Source organism: Diplotaxodon limnothrissa, linkage group LG20 (assembly GCF_057381915.1).
Source record: "Diplotaxodon limnothrissa isolate DT_005_m linkage group LG20, D_limnothrissa_male_GT1.1, whole genome shotgun sequence".
In the NCBI taxonomy this organism is placed as follows: Eukaryota; Metazoa; Chordata; class Actinopteri; order Cichliformes; family Cichlidae; genus Diplotaxodon; species Diplotaxodon limnothrissa.
The window spans coordinates 11876037-11901735 of NC_140615.1; the positions used below are offsets into that span (position 1 = coordinate 11876037).

At 41.0% G+C, this 25699-nt stretch overlaps 2 protein-coding genes across 2 annotated transcripts; both read right to left on the reverse strand.

The window, feature by feature from the left end:
- Positions 1-633: 633 nt before the first annotated feature.
- LOC146610629 (putative pleckstrin homology domain-containing family N member 1) lies at positions 634-16639 on the reverse strand. Its single transcript, XM_085345362.1, has 11 exons — positions 16545-16639; positions 13982-14087; positions 13252-13398; positions 12909-12995; positions 6866-6953; positions 6638-6774; positions 4727-4873; positions 2705-2791; positions 2190-2265; positions 2002-2078; positions 634-765 (listed from the first exon to the last, which is right to left on the reverse strand). The coding sequence occupies exons 1-11, from the start codon at positions 16637-16639 to the stop codon at positions 634-636; spliced, it is 1179 nt and encodes a 392-aa protein (XP_085201488.1).
- Positions 16640-17814: 1175 nt separating this feature from the next.
- ttll10 (tubulin tyrosine ligase-like family, member 10) lies at positions 17815-25491 on the reverse strand. The gene is made up of 11 exons (XM_085344917.1): positions 25167-25491; positions 24824-24947; positions 24511-24629; positions 24250-24370; positions 21872-21957; positions 20577-20763; positions 20015-20186; positions 19173-19400; positions 18632-18748; positions 18463-18556; positions 17815-18230 (listed from the first exon to the last, which is right to left on the reverse strand). The coding sequence occupies exons 1-11, from the start codon at positions 25408-25410 to the stop codon at positions 17815-17817; spliced, it is 1908 nt and encodes a 635-aa protein (XP_085201043.1). The 5' UTR covers positions 25411-25491.
- Positions 25492-25699: the final 208 nt, after the last annotated feature.

The following is a 25699-nucleotide window of genomic DNA, read 5'->3' on the forward strand; positions in this document are numbered from 1 at the left end:
CTCTAAGGAGATTCTGATGTAAATGTGTTTTCCGATAAAATGGGTTTGTGTATAAAGAGCAAAACGTTATGACTGTAATTTATATGAACTAAGATTTGACAAATACTATTGTATAAATATGACATTTGGAGTCAGTTTAATTCCCAACGCCACAGTAATTACAAGCGCTGTCAGACACTGGATGTTTTCTGGATTTCTGCACATTACTGTAAATGTTTTGCCTCTGAAATAAACAGATCCTTACAATATGTTGTTTGGAATTAAACTTTTTTAAATAGTTTATTTTGAAAAGGTAAAACAAAGCTACATACAGGTATTTACAGTTTATTCACCCCTAAGTTTAAGCTATTTTTGAGACTCTACAGTTTCTACATCTAACATTTCTTCAGGTCTGATCTGCTCTGAAACTGGGTCAAGGACTAGTTTACGCTCGAACATGAATACTGGCTTTAAGTGCTGTGTTCTGTCTGTTCACAGTGACAAAATCAACCAAATATATCAAAGATTAGAACGAGAAGTCTTCACTGCTCTGCCTCCATGTTGTGGCACATACGAGACATATGTACAAATTATCTACATGTTTCAAATTTATGATTACAGTGACGTTTGAGGCTCTTCCTCCCGTCTGAGGAATCAGCCGCGTCCATTGATGTGATATGGGTCGGCTGCTAGCATTGGTTCCTGGGACTCCTTCCTGTTCCTCTGCAGCTTTGGCATTATCGGAGGTGGCGGTTGACTCACAGTAACATGGTTGCTTCTGTCTGGCTGCAAATTAAAAAGAAAATCTTGTTTATGCAAATATGCCGCACGGTTAAAGCACCACACGTCATGTTCTGCATGACAAGCAGTTTTTCTTGCATCTAGAAAAACAACGGACTTTAAAAAGCCTGTGCTTAAGGAGTGTCCAAATAAACATTTTTTATATCTTCTGCTTTCAGAGTTGCTGAATATAGCTGCATGAATGTGCTTTTAATCTCAAACAAGTTCATACAAGTTGATTTTCATACCAAACTAAAACAAGTGACTACCACACATAAGCCTAAACTATGCAGAAATGTGATCGGTCAGTTCATAGAAAGTTTTCTTCTAGAAAGTATTTTATTATGCAGCTACTTTACAACTGCTAAGGAAACGTACCGTTTAATGCCACAATTTTCTTGAATGTTTATGTCCTCCTGCTCTTGGCAAACCATTTAGGCCAAAAAAACTCTTTGTTGGTCACTTCATTAGATATACATGTTCAACTGCTTGTTAACACACATATCTAATCAGCAAATCACCTTTAGGCATGTGGACATGTTCAAGATGACTTGCAAACTAAACATCAGAATGGGGAATAAAGGTGATTTAAACTGGATTTTCCATTATAACCATCTCGAGGGATTATAGAGAATGATCCTAGAAGGAGAAAATGTCTTTGATGCCAAAGGCCAGCGCAGACCGGCCAGACTGCTTCAAGCATGGAAATAACCACTAGTTACAACCGATGTATGCAGAAGACCATCTCTGAAAGCAGCAGCAGAAGACCGCAACAGGTGCCACTCGTGTCGACTAAGAAAAGAAAAACGAGGCTACATTTCACAAGTTGTGCCTTCTATTGTCCACAGTTGTGCAAATGTGTGATGCTATAATGTTAACATGGAACAAAATCTCCGACGAATGTTTCCATCACTCTGTTGAATTTATGCCATGAAGAACTAGCAAGGTGTACCCAATGAAGTGTCCGGTGAATGAGTATTGCTGGCTGATAAAGTGTTACATGGCAGTTTTTTAAATTAATTTGCAGAAAAGTATTTTTAAAATTTCTTTATTTTTCACTCATTTAAATAAAAAGCACATAATAATGTTTAAAATTAAACCTACACAAACTGGCTGCAAACGATCACCTTCCCTGTGACTCCCTCATCTCTCCTGACCTGTTTAGCCTCTTTCACTGTTACAGCCCATACATTATTCTTTAATGGTTCATTAAACATGTATAATCATACAATCATGTCTAACCTGTTGTAACTGAAAAATCCAGTTCTGATAATCCTCCATGCAGGTACAAGAGACCTGCAGCGGCTCCACCAGTTCACCTAAATCCAAACAAAAACAGTGATTATATGAAATGAATCACATATTTATTTTTGCCCTTCCAACGCTGCATTTAACTAAAAATACAAAGATACCACGTGTGTAGAGTGTACCTATCAGTTCAAACTCCAGCCGTCCAGGCAAGGCTGACCTCTCAACTGCTTTGACACTTTGTCGGGGCAACCTTCCCTGTTAGAATGACAGAAAAGACAAGTTGTTTTCTAGATGCTGCTTTAAAGGTTTTAACAACAGGTGAGCTGGGCTTCTGTCCTTAAAGACAGATAACCATATAAACAACATCTCCTCTCACATCATACGCAGTCGAAAGTCTAAAAGCTCAGCCAGAAACTAAACATGTAGAGCAGTCTGAAGCCTGAGCATCCACTTCTCTAACAGTGTATATATAAATACGAGCGAAAATGAAGAAAGAATAGTTAGTTCATCATTTTGGAAATAATTTTCTACTACAAAGATACTGAATGATGAAGGCAGAAAGTTTGAACTACCATGTTACCTACCAAAATAACAAGGAACATGTCATAATTACTGGGACACTGGGAAGTTTTGCTGTCACAGCAGCAGAAAAGGTGTTATTATGGATTTTTCCCACAGAGTAATTTTGCAGTACCTCATATCTTATAGTCAGGCGCTTGTTGTCAACAGATAGAAGCACGATGTCTTGAGGGAAGAGAACCATCAGTCTTTCTTGGAGACCCTAAAAGAACAAAGCCAGCATGCCTTGGTTACTGTATGTGAGCATACTCACATTTCCTGTTATACCGTGTTATCAAAGGAGCTTGCAAAGAAAAGCATCTGGACTTCTTTAAGTTGCTTGAAGACGTTTCACCTCTCATCCGAGAAGCTTCTTCAGTTCTAAAGTCAACTGGTGGAGAGTCCCAGATTTAAACCTAAAGAAGTCCAGACATTTTTCTTTGCAAGCTCCTTTGACTACCATGACCTGGATGACTGAGAACCTTCACAGACATATACCGTGTTATATTTCCAATTTAAAGGACGATCACATTAATTTTTTTTTAACAACACTAATCTGAATCTCACTTCTGCCCATGACAGGGACAGAGAAGTGACTTGTTGAAGATACCCTGAACTTCTCTGTCAGTAAGTGCAGCTGTTTTTGCCGCTGTAAGCCTCTGTGATCTGGGGTTATCTCTGTCTATGTTACCTGCTGTTTATGCTGCTGATAGCCACTGTTAGTGGCTGTTAGTCTCTGTTATCTGGGATTAATCTATGTTAGTTGCTGTTAGCTGATGTTAGTCTCTGCTACCTACTGTTTAGCTTCTGTTAGCCACAGTTAGCAGCTGTTAGCTGGCTTTTGAGATACTTTTTTGAAGTAGATCTAACTCGGACACTTGTGAATAAACTCTCATATGATGTGAATGAGAATGTATATCAACCTGTTTATCTGAAGAAAACTGTTTTTTCTTTTTGTTTGTTTTTAGAACACTCCACCCTAACATTAGCTGACATAATGTTAGCTTATAACCAGCTGTTGTTGTTGTTGTTTAGCCGGCCTGTTGGCAGCTGTCTGGAGGGCAGGGTCATATGTCTAATCTGCTGGAAATAAATAATTGAGAAAATATCATGAATAAATAAGCATATTTAAGTTTTTGTGTGTTAAAACACCCATATTTTGGTTCAAGAGATGATGCTTGATTTGATGATGTAGAGAATGACGTTTTATCCAGACGCCGGTCACATTCTTTATGATAAAACACAGCTATGATCTGTCATATGGTGAGTCTGCATTCGTATGCCTATGAGTTTTAACATGTCCTACGCAGGTGGCTGGTCTCTAGTCATATATAAAACGCAGTTATGCGGAATAGCGATGTCTATCTCAACAACTGTATTCAAGATGGTGGGAGGACTGTATTTTTAATTGGATTAATTCTAAGTTTATGAGATTGCATTAAGTTGTTGGAAGATCGAATTACACACGTATCAATGTATATTTATGAGAACTCATAGCTGAAAAGAGTGAAAACTGCTACATGGTGATAGAGAACAAGGTTGCACATCCTTTTTCTTAGGAGCTGAGGGGAAATATGTGCTCTTGTCAATTATGGTTCAACTTGCATCATGTGGTAAATGTAGAAGGAAAGAGTACTGAAAATAGGGTCTTTACACTTTTCTGAGGCCTTTAAGAAGTCAGAAGAAAATGTCTTTCCATGCTGAAAGACAGCATGTATACATCATGTTCATTGCATTCATACAATATATGAATGCAATGAACATGATTTTAACAAGACTTTCCAGTTGTGGTTTGTCATAAGTTAGTTGCACAATGTTAATGTCATAGTTACCCAATCCTTTTTTACCGTGAATGAGAACTCAGAGCAGTCTTATTATTAATTTGCAAGCAATTTTTTTGGTTCCCTATGATGGCTTCATCATTTCCCCAAAGACTATTTTATAATTCTAATAAAACAAGATAATTTTTATTAGGATTTAAAAAAGAAGTCAAGTTTCTATTTAATGATCTAAATGGAAATTGCCTACCGTCTAATTTTGGTGATTTTTGTGCCCGCCAAACAGTTGATCATCTTTAGTTTAATATGTCAACACACAAAAAATGTTTTAAAAATATGTTACAGAAAACTTTCAGAGGACGTTGAAGAGTATTTACTACCTGTCTCTGTGTGTTGATGATGTGGACAATAGATACGTAGCTCGGCTGACCCATGTGCTGTATGGGCGAGCCCTCCCATTGCCATATTGGAGCTTGTAGTAAGTATTTTTTCAGTTCTTCTCTTTTCCAGTTCTCATCACACGGTAACTAGAAGAGAAATATGTGCACAGTGTATTTTACTGACATGTAACTACCAGAGGTGGGACCAAGTCATTGTTTTGCAAGTCTCAAGTAAGTCTCAAGTCTTTATCCTCAAGTCTCAAGTCAAGTCTCAAGTAATGTCAGGCAAGTCAGAGTCGAGTCTCAAGTCACTGGTGTAAAAGTCCGAGTCAAGTCACAAGTCTGAAACTTTGAATTTCAAGTCCTTTCGAGTCTTTAAAAAAAAAAAAAACGAAAAAATAATGTTGCAGTTATGCTAAATGTAAATATTAGACCATGTAATTTTAAAATCTGTGTTTTTCTCAACACATACAAAATAGTGAACTTAGAAAATATACACAAATTGTGAAATTGCACCTCTTTAAAATGCAGCTCAATTAAACCTAGCTCCAAGAATAATTTTCACCGACAGTTCTGAGATAAGCTGCATGTTATTCTTGGATGCGGTTGTAGGACCAGCTTTAAAATCGCATGACAAAAATATCATACACATTAAAAAAAACTGTATCACCAACGTAGCCTGGAAAACATTTGCTAGTTAGATGAAGTCAGCTATCTCATCTTAGCATATTTATATGCATATTTATAATCATACGGTTCTTGGAGTGAGTGCATACACTCATGAAGTTTAGTAACTTCAGGTCACTGCAACAAGCCCAGGTACAGTTTACCGACGGATGGGTGCAGGACCTTGAAATGCACCGTGTAGAACGAAAGACCATCGTACGTATCATAAGTTTACCAGTCTCACAAATCGTCTTCATAAATACACATTCGTTAACCGTTTATTAATATAACCTTTGAGCTCAACGGTAATTAATTAGTAGTGGAAATAATTTCTGGTACCCATCACAGAAATGTAGCAGTGACAATAATATTGTATGTTGTAATCGTACTGGGCAATTAGTGATACAAAAAACCTGTTTTATCCTGTGAATAAAAGTATATGTTTTTGTCAATGTACCATAATAACAGAAGCGAAACGCAATATTGTGTCAGGACAATTCACTATTTATGCACAATAAATAAAGGAGCATAGCGCGACAATTTCTGTTCAGCGCCAGACTTGCTTGTAACCTATATCACCAATTATGTTAACTACAACAGCAGACTGACCTTTGTGTAAATGCTTGGAGCAGACTAACCTGTGAGCTGGAGTGTTCTAGGACGTTATATTTGATCTTTGAATGGCTGCAATCCAGGCCATCCGTCGCGTCTTTGTTACTTCGGAAACATGGCTCGAACAATTTCTCTTCAACGACGTAATCCGATAACAACCGATCTCTTTACCCGTCGGCTTCCCGTGGCTGTCATGCGACCGGCTATTGCAGTTAATAATACAACAGCTTCTTGACATTTTTGTGTTTCTTTTTATCGCTGTATAACTGATTTTAATTGAAAGCCTGCGTGCGCTAGTACCGCTTGCCACGAGTTCCCAGAATCCTTTGCGGTTCTACCCGTGAATGACGTCACATTTTCAATCTCTATATAATATGCATGTTAAATTTTATATTTGGGGTGAAATATCAAGTCTTTTCAAGTAAACCGGTTCAAGTCCAATTCAAGTCCCAAGTCATTGGTGTAAAAGTCCAAGTCAAGTCACAAGTCTTAGAACATTTTTTCAAGTCAAGTCTAAAGTCATAAAATTAATGACTCGAGTCTGACTCGAGTCCAAGTCATGTGACTCGAGTCCACACCTCTGGTAACTACAATACTTTGGTAACCAGATGCAGTGCAACAGTTAGTCAGTACTAGATAGGAGAGAGCGCAGTGGGAGGGACTCATGGGTTGGATCATGGCCTTGTATCTCCTGTCTTCTGTGTGCTGCATCCATTTCTGTAGGTCTGCCGCACTGGCACACGTGAACACCTTGGAGTCCATCACTGGACCTGGATAGAAGAGGGAACAGCATAAACCATGCTTAGTTTTTCACACTGCTTTGCACGTCTTAGTGGAACTCTGTAATTTCCACGGACTCACTGCTGATTTCAAACATGTGTGGCGAATGTGACGCGTCCAAGTCCAGAGAGACAACTTGGAAGGAAAGTCCAGAAAGGGGAAGAATGCCCTGCAAGATAAACGAAGACAAACTTAAAGAAATGAATAACACCGACGATTAGATTCCTGTATTAAGATTGCAGTGCAGAAATTGCCTGACAACAAAAACCCAACATTTAAGAATTTAGGACATTGATCCCTAAAAGTTCCTGCAGATTTATTGTGTTTCTACACTTTCAAAACATAATTCACCCTACAAAGTTTGGAGATTTTCATCAAAAAAAAGTGAAAGGTGTTTGGGAAGGCGGCAGGCACAGTGGATCTGAATAGCTGCATTATAGACGTTTGACAGTATATTTGGGGTTTGACCCATAGCTGGAAATAAAAACTTAAATCATTCTATTTTCACCTTTTGCAACTTGGAAGTAAAATTCTAACCTGTTTGAATGCAGCTTGATGCAGGGTATTATGACTAGGGTCTAAAGTTACAGTATACAGTTTTCTGATCACAAGAGACAATTTAATAAGTTAATGAATTAATTTTTCATTATTAATAAAGCCAATGTGTGAAAAAAGGCATGTGCATGTACAACACAAGGATCTAAAGAGCCTTCCATTAGGTGACCTCAGTAGCCTGGGAGGGGTAAGGTTTCACAGTGGCTTCAGCAGTGGTAATGTCCCATGCCTTTTCCCAAACCTTGGTTCATGTGATGACGTAAAAGGCTAGTACTGGGTCAACGACCCCCTCATAAGGAACAACCCCCACTAGAATTTAAATACACATGCATGTAGTGTATGATCACACTTTTAAGCTGATATCATGTTTAAAAGGTTTGTTGTTTATGTCGACCAGTTTGGCTTGGGGTCCTCATAGAATGAGTTAAAAATGCTCTGTTGTAGCTGTTTTCTGCAGGGCACAAATGACAGCCCGTGATTTAATTTCCAACCCCCCGCAGCTTTATTATTAACACCCACTTTTAGTTTTATGTTACACTACACTAATCCAATAAAGGTTTTCACTTCTGTGAAAAAATATGTTTACTTCAGTTTTCCAGTGATCGTCTGCTAACATAGCATTTCTTTTTTTTCTTTTTTTTTCTTTTTTTTTTTTTTTAAATGACATCAGAAACAGCAGTATGCGACATTACGTGATGGCAGAGCTTCAGTTCATCCTTTGTCATTTTTTTTTTTTTTTTAAATAAATAGGACAGGGGGAATGAATGAGAGAAAGAGGGGGAGAGAAAGAAAGAAAACCAAAGGGGAGAAGAGACGGTGAGAAGGGGGGGGAAGAGAGAGAAAAAAAAAAAAGAACTCCTGGGTCACCTGTATGGAGAAAAAAAAAAACAAAAAAAAAAAAACAAACAGAGGAGACAGCAAACAACAAAGAGCAACATAATAATAGAGAAAACAAAGCACCATCACAATAAACTAGCTAGTCATAAATATCAATATTTACTAAATAATAAACGATATTGTGCAGCACGCAAGATAGACAGCGCACAGTGTGCTTTGAGGCAGCAGCCAAGAAAGCTTTAGTCCGCGTCTGTGAATACCCATGTGTGCATACCTGTGTGGATCAGCATGCTTGCATTCCAAAGGTTTCTCCATGTAATGATCTGCTAGGGAGTGTGGGGGGGCCACAGCCCCGTCCTCCAGGGTGTGAAGTGGGTATGGAGGAGATCAAAACTCCAGACATCCAGAGGCCCCCAGAACACAAGAGACCATGGAAGACCAACAGAGGGGCAGCCGCGCCACTGTTCCAGTAAGAGCTGAGGAGAGTCCCAGATGAGGGCTCGCCCAGCAGCCGCAGAGCAGAAGTCAGGGGGAGTTGCAGTGACGCGCCCGTGAGCTCCGCCGGCCCCCAGCTGTGCCTGAGTGACCGAGCCCCAGGCCGAGAGGCCGGGGGCACCCCACCTCCAAAGGGGCCCGAGCGAGCCCCAGGCCCCAGGCCCCGACAAGCGGCCGCCAAGGAGTGAGCCGGTGTGTACCCGGACGCCCACCCCCAGACACAAAGAACCACCAACACACCGACACCTGAGGGAGTCCGCCACCGGCAGGGGAAGTGGTGGTGGGTGGAGATAGGCCTCCAAACCTTGGAGGGCCTGAGGTGTCCCCAGAGAGGTGGCGTCTGATACCCAACCTGACATATAGACACAGACATACGGGCACACACAGACACAAACATCCATTCCCACCCTCATGCTCTCATATGCACTCACTCCACACTCAACCAACGTGGAGACAGACATAAAGAGACGCTGTACACACAATCACACTCCCCAAGCGTACTCTACAAACCGGGTCTAGGTACCCTTGCCCCTGGAGGGGGGAATTGCACCCAGACCCAGGTGGTGTTACCCTTTTCCCTGCGGTGGGGAGAGGCAGACCACCCCGACTCCGCAGCAGCAGGGAGGCCCCACACCCCAGACCGCAGTCGGACGGCCAACTCCTCCTACTAGCCCTCCCGCTCCAGCAGGCCGCAGAGAATGGGGGTGGGAGAAGACTCCAAACCTCCCTCCACCCGCTCATTGTGGTGTTGATGCATATGTGTTCTAAGGTGCAATTAAAACCCAGGAGGGCATGGAGCTACCTGCCAAGGAGCAGCAGGTAAGCGCATAGTCCCTCCTGCTAGCCCTCAATGACTAAGTGTATTTAAAATTGAGAGGTGGGCAACGACGTCAGGGGTGAGGTATACACCCTGATGGTAATTTGGACTCCGTGATTGTGCCCACCCCCAAGATCCTATATGTATGTGTAATGAGAGTGTGAATAATGTGAATGTCTAAGTTGTGGGATAAAATTGAGGCAGAGGCAGCCAGAAGGGGACAGGGGGGGGGGGGGGGGGGGTAGCCTCCTCTGCACCCTGGTGACATACCCCCACTCCAAGGCCCTGCATGTGTGGGTGGTTGTGGAGGAGCGGGAAGAGGGAGGCGGCTGGAGATGGGGAGGGAAGGAAGGGAGGGGCAGGTAACCCCTCCCTGGGGCCAGCTCCCCCGCTGACCCCAGTAGGCACTCCCACCCTTCGCGACCCGCCAGGGAAGGGGGGCCCAGGCCCATCAGACCGGGGCCCAGTGCAGTAGCGCCCTCCGGCTCCACAGAGCCCTGGACAGTCCACCCAACCCCACCACAGAGAAAACTGCACCCACCCCACCATCCACACATCTTCCAGACTACATAAGACGGTAAACGCCCAGGCTGAGATCTTCCTCCACCTCTCCTGTATCTCCCCCTCCTGCAGAGAGTTCCTGAAGAGAAGAAAGCTCCTGCAAGATGTGACCATCCCCCCCACCAGTTGAAGAGCCCCCCAGGCGGCTCGACGCACCGGCGGCACCCTGCTCCAGGGCCGGGCCCCCATGCACCCACCCGCCCACAACCCCGGCAACACACCAACCAGGACCCAAGCCCCCGAGGCCCGGCCCGGGCCCCAGCCCAGAGACGGAGCGCCCCCAGAACCTCACGCCCATCCCGGACCCACCCAGGGGCAGCCAGGTTGCCAGGTCAGTAACCCACGTCCGTCAGCACAGACCCTCCCCTAGCCCCGCTGCACGCAGCCGCGAGGAAACAGTCACCTGAGAGCCAACAGGGCCCCCAACCGGACGTGACCGCTACCCCGGGTTGAGCCCCCCAAGGAAGATGCCTCCGGGGAACCCCCCGACGCCCTAAGCCTGTCCCTACCCCCTCACCAATCACAACAGTGAAGGCGGGACCAAACTATGACCCCCCACCCCCACTAGGTGATGGAGCTGATAAAAGGGGCCCAGAGCAATTGATCTAATGTGGTGGCAGAGGCTGTGTCAAGACTAATGTAATCTAATAGATAATTTCTATATTGGTTAGAATTAAGATTATTTTTATTTTTCCAGTTCATGAGGACTGTTTTCTTGGCTATGCATAGGGCAGTGAAGATCATATGGGCTATATTCTTTTCTGAAGTGACATTATCTAAGCTGCCCAGTAGACACACTAAGGGGGAAGTTGGAATGTTACATTTCAGACACTTTGATAAGTCTTCACATATCTCGCGCCAAAACTTTTGCACTGGTGGACAGAACCAAAGAGCGTGGATGTAATTGTCTGGTGTATTGCCTTGACAGTGTGAGCAGTTGTTGGAAGATGTAAAGCCCATCTTGAACATCCGATGACCTGTATAGTGCACTCTATGAAGTATTTTGTATTGTATTAATTGCAGACTGGGATTTTTAATTAATTTAAAAGTTTTTAAGCAAATCTGAGACCAGAAGTTTTGGTCTAGGTTGACTGATAAATCTGCTTCCCACTTTGCAGTAGGAAGGGATATTGATTCATCTAATTTAGAAAGTGTTCTGTATATTTTAGATAATAATTTGGGGGATTTAAGAGTAAGAAAATGTGCCGCACTTAGTGGTGTTTGTAATTCAACTTGACTGAGGTTAAATTTCTTTTTTACTATGGATTTAATTTGTTGATATTCTAAAAACCTTGTCTTGTTGATCCCATATTGTTCAACTAGTCTGTCAAATGGAATAAATTCTGTTCCCTCTAATATATGTTCTAAGTATTTAATTCCTTTACAACTCCATTCTGGAAAATTAATCATATTATTGTTTTGTAATATGTCAGGGTTATTCCAGATAGGTGTACGTTTGCATGGGATTAATGAAGACTCCGTTATTTTTAGAAACTCCCACCATGCTGTTAGAGAAAAGCTGATGTTGATACTTTTAAAGCATTCATGTCTTTTGATGTTTGAGCTAATAAATGGTAGGTCTGAAATCTCTAGATCCTTGCATAGTGCCTGTTCAACATCTAGCCAGGGCTCAACTAAGAAGGTATGTTTTAACCATTCTGAGATGAACTGAAGCCTGTTGGCTAAGAAGTATTGGTGAAAATTAGGCAGATCTAATCCTCCTCTATCCTTGGTTCTTTGTAGCGTTTTTAAGCTAATACGCGGGGGTTTATCTTTCCAAAGGAATTTGGAAATATATGAATCCAGAGATCTGAACCAATCTTGTGATGGTTTGTTAGGGATCATCAAAAATAAGTAATTTATTTTTGGCAAGATCATCATTTTTATAGTGGCGACCCTTCCCATGAGTGATATGGGTAAAGATTTCCATCTAGTCAGATCGCCTTCTACTTTCTTTAGAAGTGGGATGTGGTTTAGTTTAGTTAAGTCTGAAAGCTTAGGAGAGACATTAATACCTAAATATTTAATATTTCCGGATTGCAGTGGGGCAGAGGAAGAATTATGGAAGGAGCAGTTAATGGGGAGAACTGTAGATTTTGGCCAGTTAATTGAATAATCTGAAACTCTTGAAAACCAGTTTATTAAAGTAATTACCTCAGAGAGGTTGGTTTGTGTGTTTTGCAGAAAAAGCAACACATCATCCGCATAGAGACTGATTTTATGTTCTATGTTCTTACATTTTATGCCCTTAATTGTTGTAGCCTGTCTAAATGCTGCTGCTAGAGGTTCGATAAAAATTGCAAAAAGTGAAGGGGAGAGTGGGCATCCCTGTCTGGTGCCCCTCAGGAGACAGAAGCTGGAGGATGTCTGGTCATTTGTTCTGATACGAGCCGTTGGGGAATTGTATAATATTCTTATCCAGTTTATGAAAGAGTTTCCAAAACCAAATTTGTGTAAAGTTGCGAATAAAAATTTCCAATTAACTCTGTCAAATGCTTTTTCTGCATCTAGAGATAATATTATGGTTTCGATGTTTTTATCGTATGAGTAGTCTATTAAATTAAGTAATCTACGAGTGTTTGTTGAGGAGTGCCGACCTTTTATGAAACCAGTTTGGTCAGGATGAATTAAGAGGGGGTCATTTTCTCTAATCTCTTTGAGAGAGCTTTGCAGATTATTTTAAGGTCTACATTTAAAAGAGAAATTGGACGATAGCTTGAGGGAAATAAAGGGTCTTTGCCTGGTTTTAGCAGGAGACTAATGTTGGCAGAATTCATATTTGGTGGTAGTCTGCCCTTTTCCTCGATTTCCTGCAACATAGCATTTCTAACCACACGTCTTAAAAAGTATAAAGAATACCTCATAAACAAAGTCTTGCCGAGAGTGGTCCAGAGAAAGGATGAGTAGGTGGAAAGAGAACAAAACCAGGAAGTGTTCTTGGGTTTCCTGCAGAGGCACAATTCACAGGATTTAATCATTTTCACTGCTTTTTTAAAAGGGCCACATAAACACATGTGTGGGTGCTAAGTGACTTGTTTATGATATTTAACTAATTTATAACTAATTAAACTAATTTAAATGTGATTTTTCTTATTGCAGCAATTTTTTTCATTTTATTTTGTTGCTCATTTTAGTTTAGTCTAAATCCAAGGACTGTCTCACACATTAAATTTCTCACTCCTTTTGTGTGTTACCATATTACCTGTGTGTAGCTGATGTAGAGAGACACCAGTGAGGAGTGGATGATCTCTCCATACATGTGGGCAGCTTGGCCCTCCCAGCCCCTGATTGGCTGTTGGGAGTATATCCTTTGGTGGAGCTCATCTCTGCTCTTTCCCCACAGCACCACCTAGAGACACAAAAATATATCACCCCATGTCTGTGGCTCATTTCATGTGTCTTATTTTTGTCTGTCTTTGACAGCAGTGTTAAAAGATGCAAGGTTTTCTCTTAAATAGAGAGAATTAAAAAAAATTTTCTAGTGGGTGGCCATTTCCCCCTTCCCACTATCTCGTATCACTGTATTTATTTATAGTCAGTATTAACACATGCATTACACAGCAAACCTGAATGTATTTCACCATTGCAAGGCTTGAATCACTGTCTTTAGGCAAACTTTGTGTGTGTCTTTAGGGAACAAATACAGAGGTAAAGTGTAAGAGTTGAATCAAGTCTGAGAACAAAGCTGTGTCTAGCAATGTTTCCTCTCTTGTATATTTCCTGTAAAGTTTGAATCACACCAAAGGGGAATGCAGAATATGTCACCGTTGCATTGGAAATTCCTACAGCGCACGAGGTCTCGTCTCACCCCGGCTGAGCACTACAAGTGTTAATTCAGACTCAACCACACAGCATGCTCTGACCTTGAAAAGTGCACGATCAAAGTGTCAAGATGTTTATTTGTCAAGTACACAGCACACACACATAGCAACCTCTTGTTCCAGGTGTGGTATTGAAGGTCTGCGTGGTGGCTGGGGCTGCTCGTCTCTGCTGTTCCTCACAGACAGCTGAAGTCTGGTTTCTCCCAGGCTCCACACACTGAAAACAAACACGCACTCTTGCTCAGTGAAGGTACAAACACTTTAATGCATTAGTCATAACTGTACTGACAATTAGCATACATGCCAAAATGGTCGATTTTTGAGTATAGTCATGCAGAGCTGAAAGGAAGTAGATATGATTTCATATTATTGTTTGAGAAGTAAGTTAAATTTTGACTTTGGACCATTCACATTTTAAAATAATTCTAATTTATCTAATACTGGGCCATGAAACAATTGAACAATTTGTGCCTGTTATGGCCATAAGAGGGTTATCCTCTCTCTTAGAGCAGGCTGACTACTTGTATTTGTAGGAAAATAATAATAGGTCCTTGTAATTGAAATATACAATAGTTTTTAAGAACATTGTAAAATGGCTAAGCACAAGCATTGTCCACATTGCCAGAAATTTAAATCAATGTATAAATATATGTTTGATAGATTGATTGAGGGGAGCATTAAGCTACAAGAGGTGTTTTCAGTATAGATATTTTTGTATGTTTTACATAATGTTGTTATATAATGTATTAAACCTACCCAGGAACTAGCTAACTATATGACTGAGCTATAAATGTGTGATAGGGTCGGAGTTCATAAGTGTTGGTTCCTCCTGCTCATTTTTGAGCACTAGAGGACTTTATTTTTCTTCATGTATATGCTCTATTTAGTTCTATTTTGTATATATGACCACATGCTTGAAAACCGTCAATCAATCAAAACTCATTTTCTGAGAAAGATATCAAATGACTGAGGCAGGTGGTATAACCATATATAACATATAACCACATAATGCTGGCCTGGTATGGCCACAGTATAGACACCTTCTAAAGGCTGTTTCCGGCAGGATGACATGCCATAACACAAAGTTTAAACAGGTTTCGTGAACACAACAATGACTTCACACACAGTTCAACTTCACATTTTATATTATGATTGCTGCTCTGCCACCGGCTGTAGCTCAGGTGGCAGAGCAGGTCAGCCACTAATCAGAAGGTCGGTAGTTCGATCCCAGGCTGCCTCCTGGCTGCATGCCAAATATCCTTGGGCAAGATACTAACCCCGTGTTTGCCTACTGGTGGTGGTCAGAGGGCCCAGTGGCGCCAGTGTCCGGCAGCCTCGCCTCTGTCAGTACGCCCCAGGGCAGCTGTGGCTACAATGTAGCTTGCCATCGCCAGTGTGTGAATGTGTGTGTGAATGGGTGAATGACTGAATGTAGTGTGAAGCGCTTTGGGGTCCTTAGGGACTAGAAAAGCGCTATACAAATACAGGCCATTTACCATTTACCATTTAATATAATTACTGAGTGCATTCAAGAAGCCATGTAAATAAACCTGGAACTCTGAAACAACACAAAAACAATCATGGCTGGGGAAATAAAGTCAAGTTTAATAATAAACTGACTTGAAGTTGTTATTACTGTTAGATATTTACTGATCTAACTCATCTGGTGATTAAACGTTATAGCTGTTTTTGTTATTATCATACTAGTGACGGCACTAGTTAAGCCGGTTCTCCTGAAATTGCATTATTTTCTTGTATATAAACAAGGTCAGCATCAGTATACTGAGCCAGTCAGTAGCTAGCAAGCGCACATTCTAAGACATCTTTGAAACACACACTTTTGTGTGTGTTATGAAATACAAACATAAGTGGCTTGCCTGATAAGCAGTTATAATTAAAGAGCTACACATAAGGAGCAGAAGCTCCTGCAGTGATTAGCTTCTGCTAATCCCCCAGCCTTTGAATGAGAGGGGATTTGTCCCGCCCTTACTCTGTATTAAACCCCTCCATGCTTCAACCATTGTCTTATAGTAATCTGCTAATCACATCAGTGCAGCATCACTGAGCACCCAAGTTCATGTTGAGTAAATAGGAGCCAATTAGCTCTCCTGTCTTGTGTCTCCATGAGGTGCTGATGGGCAGAAATCGAACGCGTGTCATTGGTTGTTCTGCAGTTTTTGTTTTCTTTTTCTTGTTGGATTTAAATCTAGTTTTAAAGTTTAAAGTGCTCTGTGTGACAACACATCCTGTTACTGTAAAGCCAAGCATGTAGTGTGTGTGGTATATCCTGTACATGATAACACTGAATATGCTGCAGTGCTGAAAAGGATTATGCTTGCGTTTTACATTATCACCTTAAAAATGTCAAGAATGAAATGCCACAGAAAACCGCATGTGTTGAAAGAGAAGCAGCTCTCTTTTCACTTTACAGCCTGCCACCGCTTCCTCCAAAACACAGAAAAACCACATTTAAAGTGACTTTAGAGATACACTCAAAAAAATACTGAGTGAAATTCACACGTTGCCGTTCTGTTAACTGTTATTTATATATTTATATATATATTTATATAGTTAACTTTTTGTTGCAGGATCAAAATACAGTGAAATAAAATTGTTTGTTTTATTTTTTGAACAGCTCCTAGCTTCAAACACTAATCTTGCATTTGTGTCTTACCCTAAATTGTCTCCAGAGAGTTCCAGGAGCTCAATCTCATCAGGGCCCACCTCGTCCACTCCAGTATGCCTCTGGGTCACACTGCAGCATCCCATGACGGAGAAGGAGTCTGTCCCTCTTTACCTCGTCTCAGCTTCTGTTCCACACACTGAGCACCATCTGTCTAGACAATCATCCAAACAGTTTGTGCGTGCCTCATTAAAACCAAAGAGATAGCAAAAAAATGGGGGGGTGGGTTTAGAAGAGGATATTGTGCACAGGAGCAGGGGATGAGGAGGCGGTGTGCTGCTAAGCTCTAGTTCCCCCTTTTTGCCAGCATTCAGTGTGTATTTCCACAGAGCCCTGAAAACAAAAAGCTTTTGAAGAGGAATTGAAGACAAAAGTGGCAGGTTTTTGTTGAATTGCAGCGTAGTAGTTGTTCCTTCCTTCCTGTCAGTTGGCCGTCGGCAGATGACTGAGCAGCTTCCTATTTTACACTCTGAACTTACGCTGGGAACCTGCTGATGTATCAGCATGATAAATAAAAACTGTTTTGTCACAAAAAGACGAGCCGACCAGATGAAGGTCAAAAACTATCATACCTCCTGAAGTTGATAAGACAAGCTCCCTCCTTGTTGTGAAACGTGTGGAAGCAGTTATCTTATTGGGAAAGATGGGGCCATGCCTGTCTAGTTTACATGCGCTGAACTTGACTCTGAGTAGCCAAGAGAGATAATTATGAGTTATGACACAGAGAGGTAAAGGGCTGCAGTCAAAACAAGCTACAACAACTGTAGAGTGGAGCCTTGCATTGATCTTCCTGGTTAAAGTTGCAGTAAGGTGGTGGGAGGGTTTGCACACAATCACGTCTGAGTGACTTTCCACAGATCAGAAGCTGCTCTGCTGATGCAACTTCATGTCAGATGACTCACTGATGCATTTTCTACCAGACCCTTTGATTTGAGAATGAATGTTGTATGCATGCACTAACAAAGAAAAATGACTTTGACATGGGTTCTCTTCGCCACACCTTCCTTACCAAACAGGACCAAAAAAAGAAGCCAGAAGATATTGTTGATGATGAATACATTCTTTATTGACGCATTTTCCAGAGTATTTCTCTTAAAATCTTTAAAAAGCACCAAAGGCTTTTTATACCGCAGCTGTCTGCATACTGTCACAGTTCCTCTTTTCTTTTCTACACTAAACTCTTCGTATCCTAAATTGTTCCACATGTTCAATACTGTAAGGTACGGTGTTCCAGGAGAGCCACAGACAGGTAGAGCTTCACTCACTCAGAGCTAGTGATGACGGGGATGTGATGGTCATTTCCAGCCTTTAAATGATGATTCAAAGTACTTTTGCTTAGCTTGAGTTTAGCTGTATAATGTGAATTCCCTGACTCACGATGATTTTGTGAAGTGCTGGTGGGACGGTGGCCACTCATCGACCTGCTCCTTCGTTTTGGAAGTGCTGAATCATTTGCAGAATTATCAGGGGGTGCCGAGGGAACACTTTTTTCCTCTGTTCCACACATAAACCTTCTGGGTTCAGTTTTCTGAGCATCTTTGGTGTTTTTCTGCAATTCCATGCTAGACTTCTCTGTAGTGGAAAAAGCACTATAGAGAAGCACAAACTCCCTCTGACTGACCAAAGGAAATATTTTCTGCCTGCCACGAATCTTCCTGAAGATCTCCAGAGTCAAATCTAGAGAAGGGCATAAAACAACAGACAGACTTATAGATAGAAAAAACACTTTTGGTTGTTACAACACATCAGCCTGTTTAGCAAACATGTGCAATAAAGGGAACTGTGACTATGCCAGTTAAACACTAAACAAAATGTGAGAACATCTTTGGTGGAGTGGTATTAATACAAACATATGCTGAATTTGCATTTGGGGCTTGCGAAACGTGCTGTTTGTTTTTCCAGAACTCACCTAGTGTCTCCACAACCACGCTGGGTATCACCTCCTTTAGCACCTCACAGTTCGTATGGAGAGCTGGATTGCAGTTCATCTCCAGCAGCCACACCTATCAGGAATGCACACACTCAATGCACATGCTAAACACTGTTTGCATTCACATTACCAGAAATGTCCTACCCACTTTGAAGTCTTCATCGACCAAGAAGTCACAGCCGATCAAGTCAAAGAACCCCAGGCGGCAGTCTAACTTTGACTTGACTGCTAAGAAGCACTGGCTCATGATCTGCTGCATGCGCTTCTGAATATCAGGGAGAAAGAAAGTTGTTCATTAGGCATCAGAATGATTTTATGACTTTTGTATTACCGGCTGGTTTGTTTCACTTCAACTAATTAAAGTTCCTCACTACTGCATATAGCTCAAGCTTCATTTAAGTCAAAGAAATGTATGTGTGTGTGTGTGTGTGTGTGTGTGTGTGTGTGTGTGTGTGTGTGTGTGTGTGTGTGTGTGTGTGTGTGTGTGTGTGTGTGTGTGACACAACGCCAAAAATGAACCGACCAATCTGCAGGGCACTGTAAAAAAAAACAACCCATCACATGTAACATCTCATTTTAGTGATGGGATGATGCATCCAAAACTTAACCACAATCTCAATTAGCTGCATGTGCCAGTAACCATCATTATAATTGTAATTGGTCCCTGAGAGCTACAACACTGCACTCACTGCAAAGGCGCCCAGCACCCAGTCCCTGGGCAGATCCTTTGCAGCCTGAAACCTGTCGTTGACGTAGGCGTTGAAGCTCTCCATGGACCACACAGTGTCTTCCTTCAGTTGGCTGTAAAGAGGGTTCTTCTTCTGCATGTACTGGAAACGAACAGCAGGGGGACCAGAGACACACGAAGATGTGAGCAGAGGCAGGTAGCAAGTTTGTGCCAAAACAAAAAGCTTGATCTGGAAATAATGAAGACATGTAGCATAAAAAAAGACAGACATGAGTGTCCCTCTAGCAATAATTTTCCAGCTGAAACATGTTTAGCATCTTTAATATCTGATGTGCACATAAAATTCACCACCGAAAGTAAAACCTAAACTAATGTGTGATTCAAGCTAAAATACAAAATAAACCAAGGTTAAAATCCTTTGCTAGTTTAATGGTTCAATTACAGTGATTTGTGTGTTTTGCTAAATGTAGACAATAAAGTGAATGTGAATCTGATCTGGTCTGTCTGTGGAAATGCTTGTAAATAACATTTCAAAGACATACCGCTCTAGTTAAAACAGTGATGATGTAAAGTGTCATTTTGGTTTCTATTCCTAAATACACATTTCTGCTATAGCCAGGACTCATTTCTTAGCGTATACGGAAGATGGCACATTGTTTCAGGACACGTTTAGCCTTGTTACAAGGTCCACTGGAAGGACCTGCTTTCTAACTGCTTCCCCCATTCACCACATTTTTTAACAGCTGTCTGATTTCCAAGCAGATAATTGTAAAACCGTTTAGACTTTGATCTTCCAGTTAACCCTTCATATTCTCGCAGAGTCTATCTAGATTAGGGGTCTACCTGGTTGGTCAGGTGGGCAGAAAGGTTCTTGGAGGTGGGGTCATAGAGGTCACAAGTCAGTCGCACGTAACCATGACGGAAAAAGACCACATAAGGTGCAGTGCATGCGATGAGAAGGTAGGAACGCACGTCAAACTTTTTCCCTTTCAGCAGCAGCGGGTTCTGGATGTAACTGAGGACAAATCGTAGGTCTGCATTCAATCGCACAAACACCTTCAAAGGCTGCGTTTGACAGCAAGAAGCTGAAGCTGACAGTAAGAAATGAATGACAGATGGTTGACTAAACAACCTGTAGTACAACAGAATTGTTTTTATGGTTCCTTATCATTGGCTGCTGTTACTTCTGTTCATGTTATTTTAGAACAGCACTGCAAAATGACAACTGAATCAGAGACCCAAAACTAAAGGTTTTTTGAAGCCTGTTGATGCTTTTAAAACCATGTGCCAATACTAAAAACCAGGAATAGCAGGCACTCAAGCTACAAAAATAGAATAATATGCCTGCTTCTCTGGGAACTGCAAGTGTGGGTGATATTAATCTTAACATCCTGTGTTCACCAACTGTTGAACGATGTAAGCCTGAGGCTGGCGGTAATGCATTTTCCTGTTGAACTGGCGGTCCTCCATGTGCTTCAGCTTCAGTCTGAAGGCAGCTATGTCCTCCTTGCTCTTCAAAAGGAAGATCCCTCTTCCCTGGTTCATACCCGTAGGCTTACAGATCCACATGCGGCTCTCCCTGTTGCTCACACCTGGCGACAGTGACAAAATTAAATTAACGGGGTGTCACAGGAACTGAGCTTTCCACCTGACAGTTTCCTTTTCTGTATTGTTTTTAACTTTTCAAGGCTTAATCCTGTATTGAGGCATTTGTCATTTTCACCAGTAAAATCTGATTCCGTGAAATCGTGCTTTAGTTGCGCTCAAGCACAGTTGTGGGAAAACTGGATTGCACCCAAGTGTGTTGTATTTACTTTTCACCTCTTTAGCAAATATTTAAATCTGAAATGTGAGTCGGAGTATTTCCTTTTTTTTCTATATGTTGTAGTGGAATATGATCTCTAGGCCACTACATGTCATATCATTATGAAAATAAAGACGTAAAAAAGCTCAGAACATATTGTGAACTGCAGTCAATAAAAATTATGATGCAAAATTTCAATTTCTAGTTTTTTTAAAAACAGTCAATATGCTGTTTTAAAAGTGATGCCAGCATCGACTGTCTTTAAACGCACGTCTATTAGAGTTGGTTCTGTCCTTTTTCCTTCTTTTCCACAAATTCATCCATCACCAACAGATCTAAAGCAGCTGTCTGTATTCTTGTCCTGTTTACTTAGTGATAAACGTGTTTGTCAAAACCCGTGCACAACTACTGTCATTATGCTGGGTGCCTGTAATTACTACAGTGGGTGTTAAAAATCTATTTCATCCTCAATGCTTACCATGAAAAATGTCAACTTTAATATTAAATGTATTTTCTTTGGCATTCACATCCTGCTGCACCTCTCTCCTTGTGTTTGTGTCTCAGCCCTGCCCTCTGCTGACTCATCTCTATGGCAACAGCATGTTCCCCTGGTGATTTTATCAGGGCCTTATGGGAGGTGAAGTGCATTATTTTCCAGCGTCCACAGCCTCTTGATTAAACACTCACCAAGGCGACTGTTGTCTTAACGCTACGCAGGACAAACGATTTTCTTTCTTTTCAATGTTGGATGCGTGACCCAACATGCATTTCAAGTTTAATTGATCTCATTTTAAACCTGCAAACTAAAGGATGTTCCAGTTCAACCAGTACTGTTATTGTTGCATCAAAATGCTAATGTGTAAAAGGTTGTTGTAGTTAGGTAAGATGTCAGTTACCCTCCTGTTGGGCAAAGAAAGCCTCTCTCTCTTCCCTCACATCCATGCGCAAAGTAGTGGGTATGAACTCTTCCATTTTCAGCCTCCTGTAAATTACAACAGAACAAAACGAACAAGGAAGCCCACATGGATGTCGGTGCCATGGATTGCGGGAAAACTGGCTTTGAGGCAAAAAAGAAAGTCAGGCCACAAACATACAAAATCTTTGGTGTACCACAACAACATTCATATGTTCTGTTCATCCATCGTTTGCGGCATATGTTCAGATTTATTCCAAACCCCAGTCATACCATAATTTCAAAGCATTAAGTCAAGCTTTACATATATGCAAATTGATTTTTCTGAAGAACTGAAGGAAGTTTGTAATAAAAAAATAAAAAAATCTAAAAACATACACAAAGTCTAAAATATGGCATATTTCCTGCTATATACTGGTATAATAGTCCATTATTGCATATCTTCACTAGCACTGAAACATTTTCCAGCATTAGTATAAAATTCCACTTATATACTTTTAATTCTGTTTGTAGAAACTGAAGTACTCTAATCTTAATATTTGTAACTATAAATTCACATAATCACATTAAAAGCTGAACAGCTGGTTAAAATAACTCAGTGTTCATAGTTTTTATCTCTAAAGTGTGATATCTCTAAAATGAGGAACATCATATCTCAGAGCGATGCTGGAAACTAATTCATGCATTTATTACTTTTTAGGATAGACTATTATTATAATCAAGCTGTTCTAAAAACTTCCTGACAAGCTTACAGTTGATCCAAAATGCTGCAGTAAGAGCGCACACAGTGACTAGAAAGAGAGGGCATATTTCTTCCATATTGGCTTTTCGTCATTGGCTCCCTGTTAAATCCAGAATCAAATTTAAAGTCCTTCTTCTCACATACAAGGTATTCATTAATCAGGCCTCTCTTAAAGACCTCATAGTACCGTATCAGTCCAATAGAGCACTGCGTGCTACGACTGCAGGCTTACTTGTGGTCCCTCGGATATTTAAATGTAGAATGGGAGATAGAGTTTTCAGCTTTCAGGCACCTTCTGTGGAACCAGCTCCCAGTTTGGATTTGGGAGACAAACCCTTTCTCTAATTTTAGGATTATGCTTAAAACTTTCCTTTTTTGATAAACTTTACAGTGAGAACTGGATCAGGTGAGCCTGAATCCTCCCTTGGTTATGCTCCAATAGGCCTATGCTGCTGAGGCTTCCCATGATCGACTGAGTGTTTCTTCTTCACTCACTATGTGTTTATACTCCTTTGTATTTAATCTTTAGTTATTATTAACTCTTCCACAGTGTGTCTTTTGTCCTGTCTTCCTCCCCTCACACCCAACCAGTCGCAGCAGATAGCCGCCCCTCCCTGAGCCTGGTTCAGCCGGAGCTTTCTTCACGCCAAAGAGAGTTTCCCCTACTATCGTTGAAGCGCTTGCTCATATGGGGTCATATGATTGTTGGGGTTTTCTCTGTATTATTATAGGGTCTTTACCTTACAATATAAAGTGTTTTGAGGTGACTGTTGCTGTAATTTGTTGCAATATAAATAAAATTGAATTGAATTGAACTTACAGAACTAAGCTTGATACAGAGGCCTCTGCGATGCACACTGATAGCTCTACAGATGCAGTAAAATAAAAAAATAAAAAATGTATTGCATGTTTAAGAAACTGTTAGCTTTGTCCTTCTTTAGCTCTTTAGTTTTGGGGGGCAATGGTTGGGAGACTTTTTTCCTTTTCATACATGTTTTCCTTCCTACCAAAGATAAAGTATCCATCTGTACATGACGTCATTTACCATAAAAATTAGGTTAGTATCAGAGTTTACATCTAATACTTCCTGCTCTGACACAGATGTTTGCACAATAACTTTGCGTCGCATTCAGCATATCCCAATTATGAAAGTGAAGTACATTTTTAATGTTTGTGACTATAAGTGAAGCTTTTTTTAACTGCATGTTTCTATGAGCGTATGGTTCTGTTTTTAAAACTATTGTATTTCCTTGCCGAGTATGACGTAAAAAAAAAATCAGGTTGTAAAATCAAACTAATTTACTATTAATAATTAACCACAGATCCAGCATATAACTGCGACACAAAGCTTCTGTGATTCAATGGAGAGGCTAGATATCTGATGAGGTTACTTGGCGTGTTTATTAAATAGTTTCACAGGCTGATATGGTTTTAAATCATTATTTACAGAGTGGGGCTTCTATTCAGCCACAGTAATCGTACCGGATAGAAGCTGGGAGATTTGACACAGCTGCAAAATTTGGTAACAGAGATATACCTGTCTGCTTTTAAGAGAAACAACCATTTTGGATACGAGAGAGAGACAAAGACAAAGAAAGGAAAATAAATGTCCAGCTCACCTAAGTGCTTGACCATGGCTGACTCTGCTGCTCACTCGCTCATACTGTTGAAGACTGCTGAGGAGACCGATCTTCGTGGTGAGCACCTTGTTATTGGGAATCTGGTACATCAACTGCCTGCCTGGGAACAAAAAATGAGGATTTTGAAATATTAGTTAGTTAGCATGTCAACTTTTAGTTCTGTCTCTTAAGCTAAGCAACAGAAATTGCATATTTTCGTCGTAAACCAGCTCCAGGTGATATCCTCTGCATTCCCACTACCTTCTCTGAAGTTGGAGTACTGGGCTGGTGATTTGGTCTCGCACCACTTGAGATTGAAATCCTCCCTGTCCTTGTTGTAAATCCTCTTCCATCCTCTGCTCTCACAGTAATTGCTCACTCTGAAGGAAAAGTCCCAGAGGAAATCACTTAGACTTTAATCACACCACAAACAAGAAGTAAGGGGTCACATTAGAAAAGCTTTAGACTGACAAAAGGCCCCAAATAAAATACATACCATGCTATTTTTTATTCAAGCATCACACCATACATTTCTCCACAACAGTTACTTTGAAATTAAATAATTCATACTAACATTTTAGCTCCGTTGGTTCCTCCAAAAAAGTAAAAAGGCCCAGGCCCCCTCGGCTCCTCTATCTGCCTGCCTGACAAATCCTTTAACTTGGACCTCTGGACGGGTTGTGCCATTATACATGGACCTGATACACAAACACAACACATTACCGATTCATTTCTTTACAACAGAAAGGCAGAAGAAATTAATTCTATTCTATTCCGGGGAATATTTAAGTTGTTTGACTTATAGTGTTTTTATTTTATTAGATTAAGATGTGCAGACTTGCATTTTTGTGTGCTAAAATAAAAATCACCCTATGGACAGAATTTAAAATAAGGCGCCCTCTTTACTCCACACACACCTCCACTTTGGCTCTCCTGGTTGACAGACGATTGGGAAAATGTCTGTCTCTCTTTCCAAGTCTGTGTCTGTGGCAGCAGTGTCTGTTCTCTTCCTGGTCCCTCCTTCCTCAGACTTCCTGCAGGCCTGCTGCTTCCACAGGGAACTTCTGTTTCCTCCTTTTCTTGGCCTCGCTTCTTCTCCAGTCTGGTCTCTGCTGCATCCTGACCATAACTGCAGGGATCCACGGAGCACCTTGATGACATCTCTTTGCTCTGGCGAAGGTCGCTGGGGTAATTTATTATTGATCCATAATTAGAAAGTGGGAGGAGCTCTTTTGATTCACAGTGATCCTGTTGGCATAAAGAGCGGAACAAGAGGAAAAGTACTACTGTAGAGTACGCTTCATTCATAGTATTTTCCCTGTTTCGTATGTGCATATTTTTTACTATTATATTATTTGAGCATCACACTGTTCATACTTCAAACAGGTTCATAATGGCAGAGAATAACTCTTATTAATAAATACTCTTCCTGAAGTGCATTTTAATTACG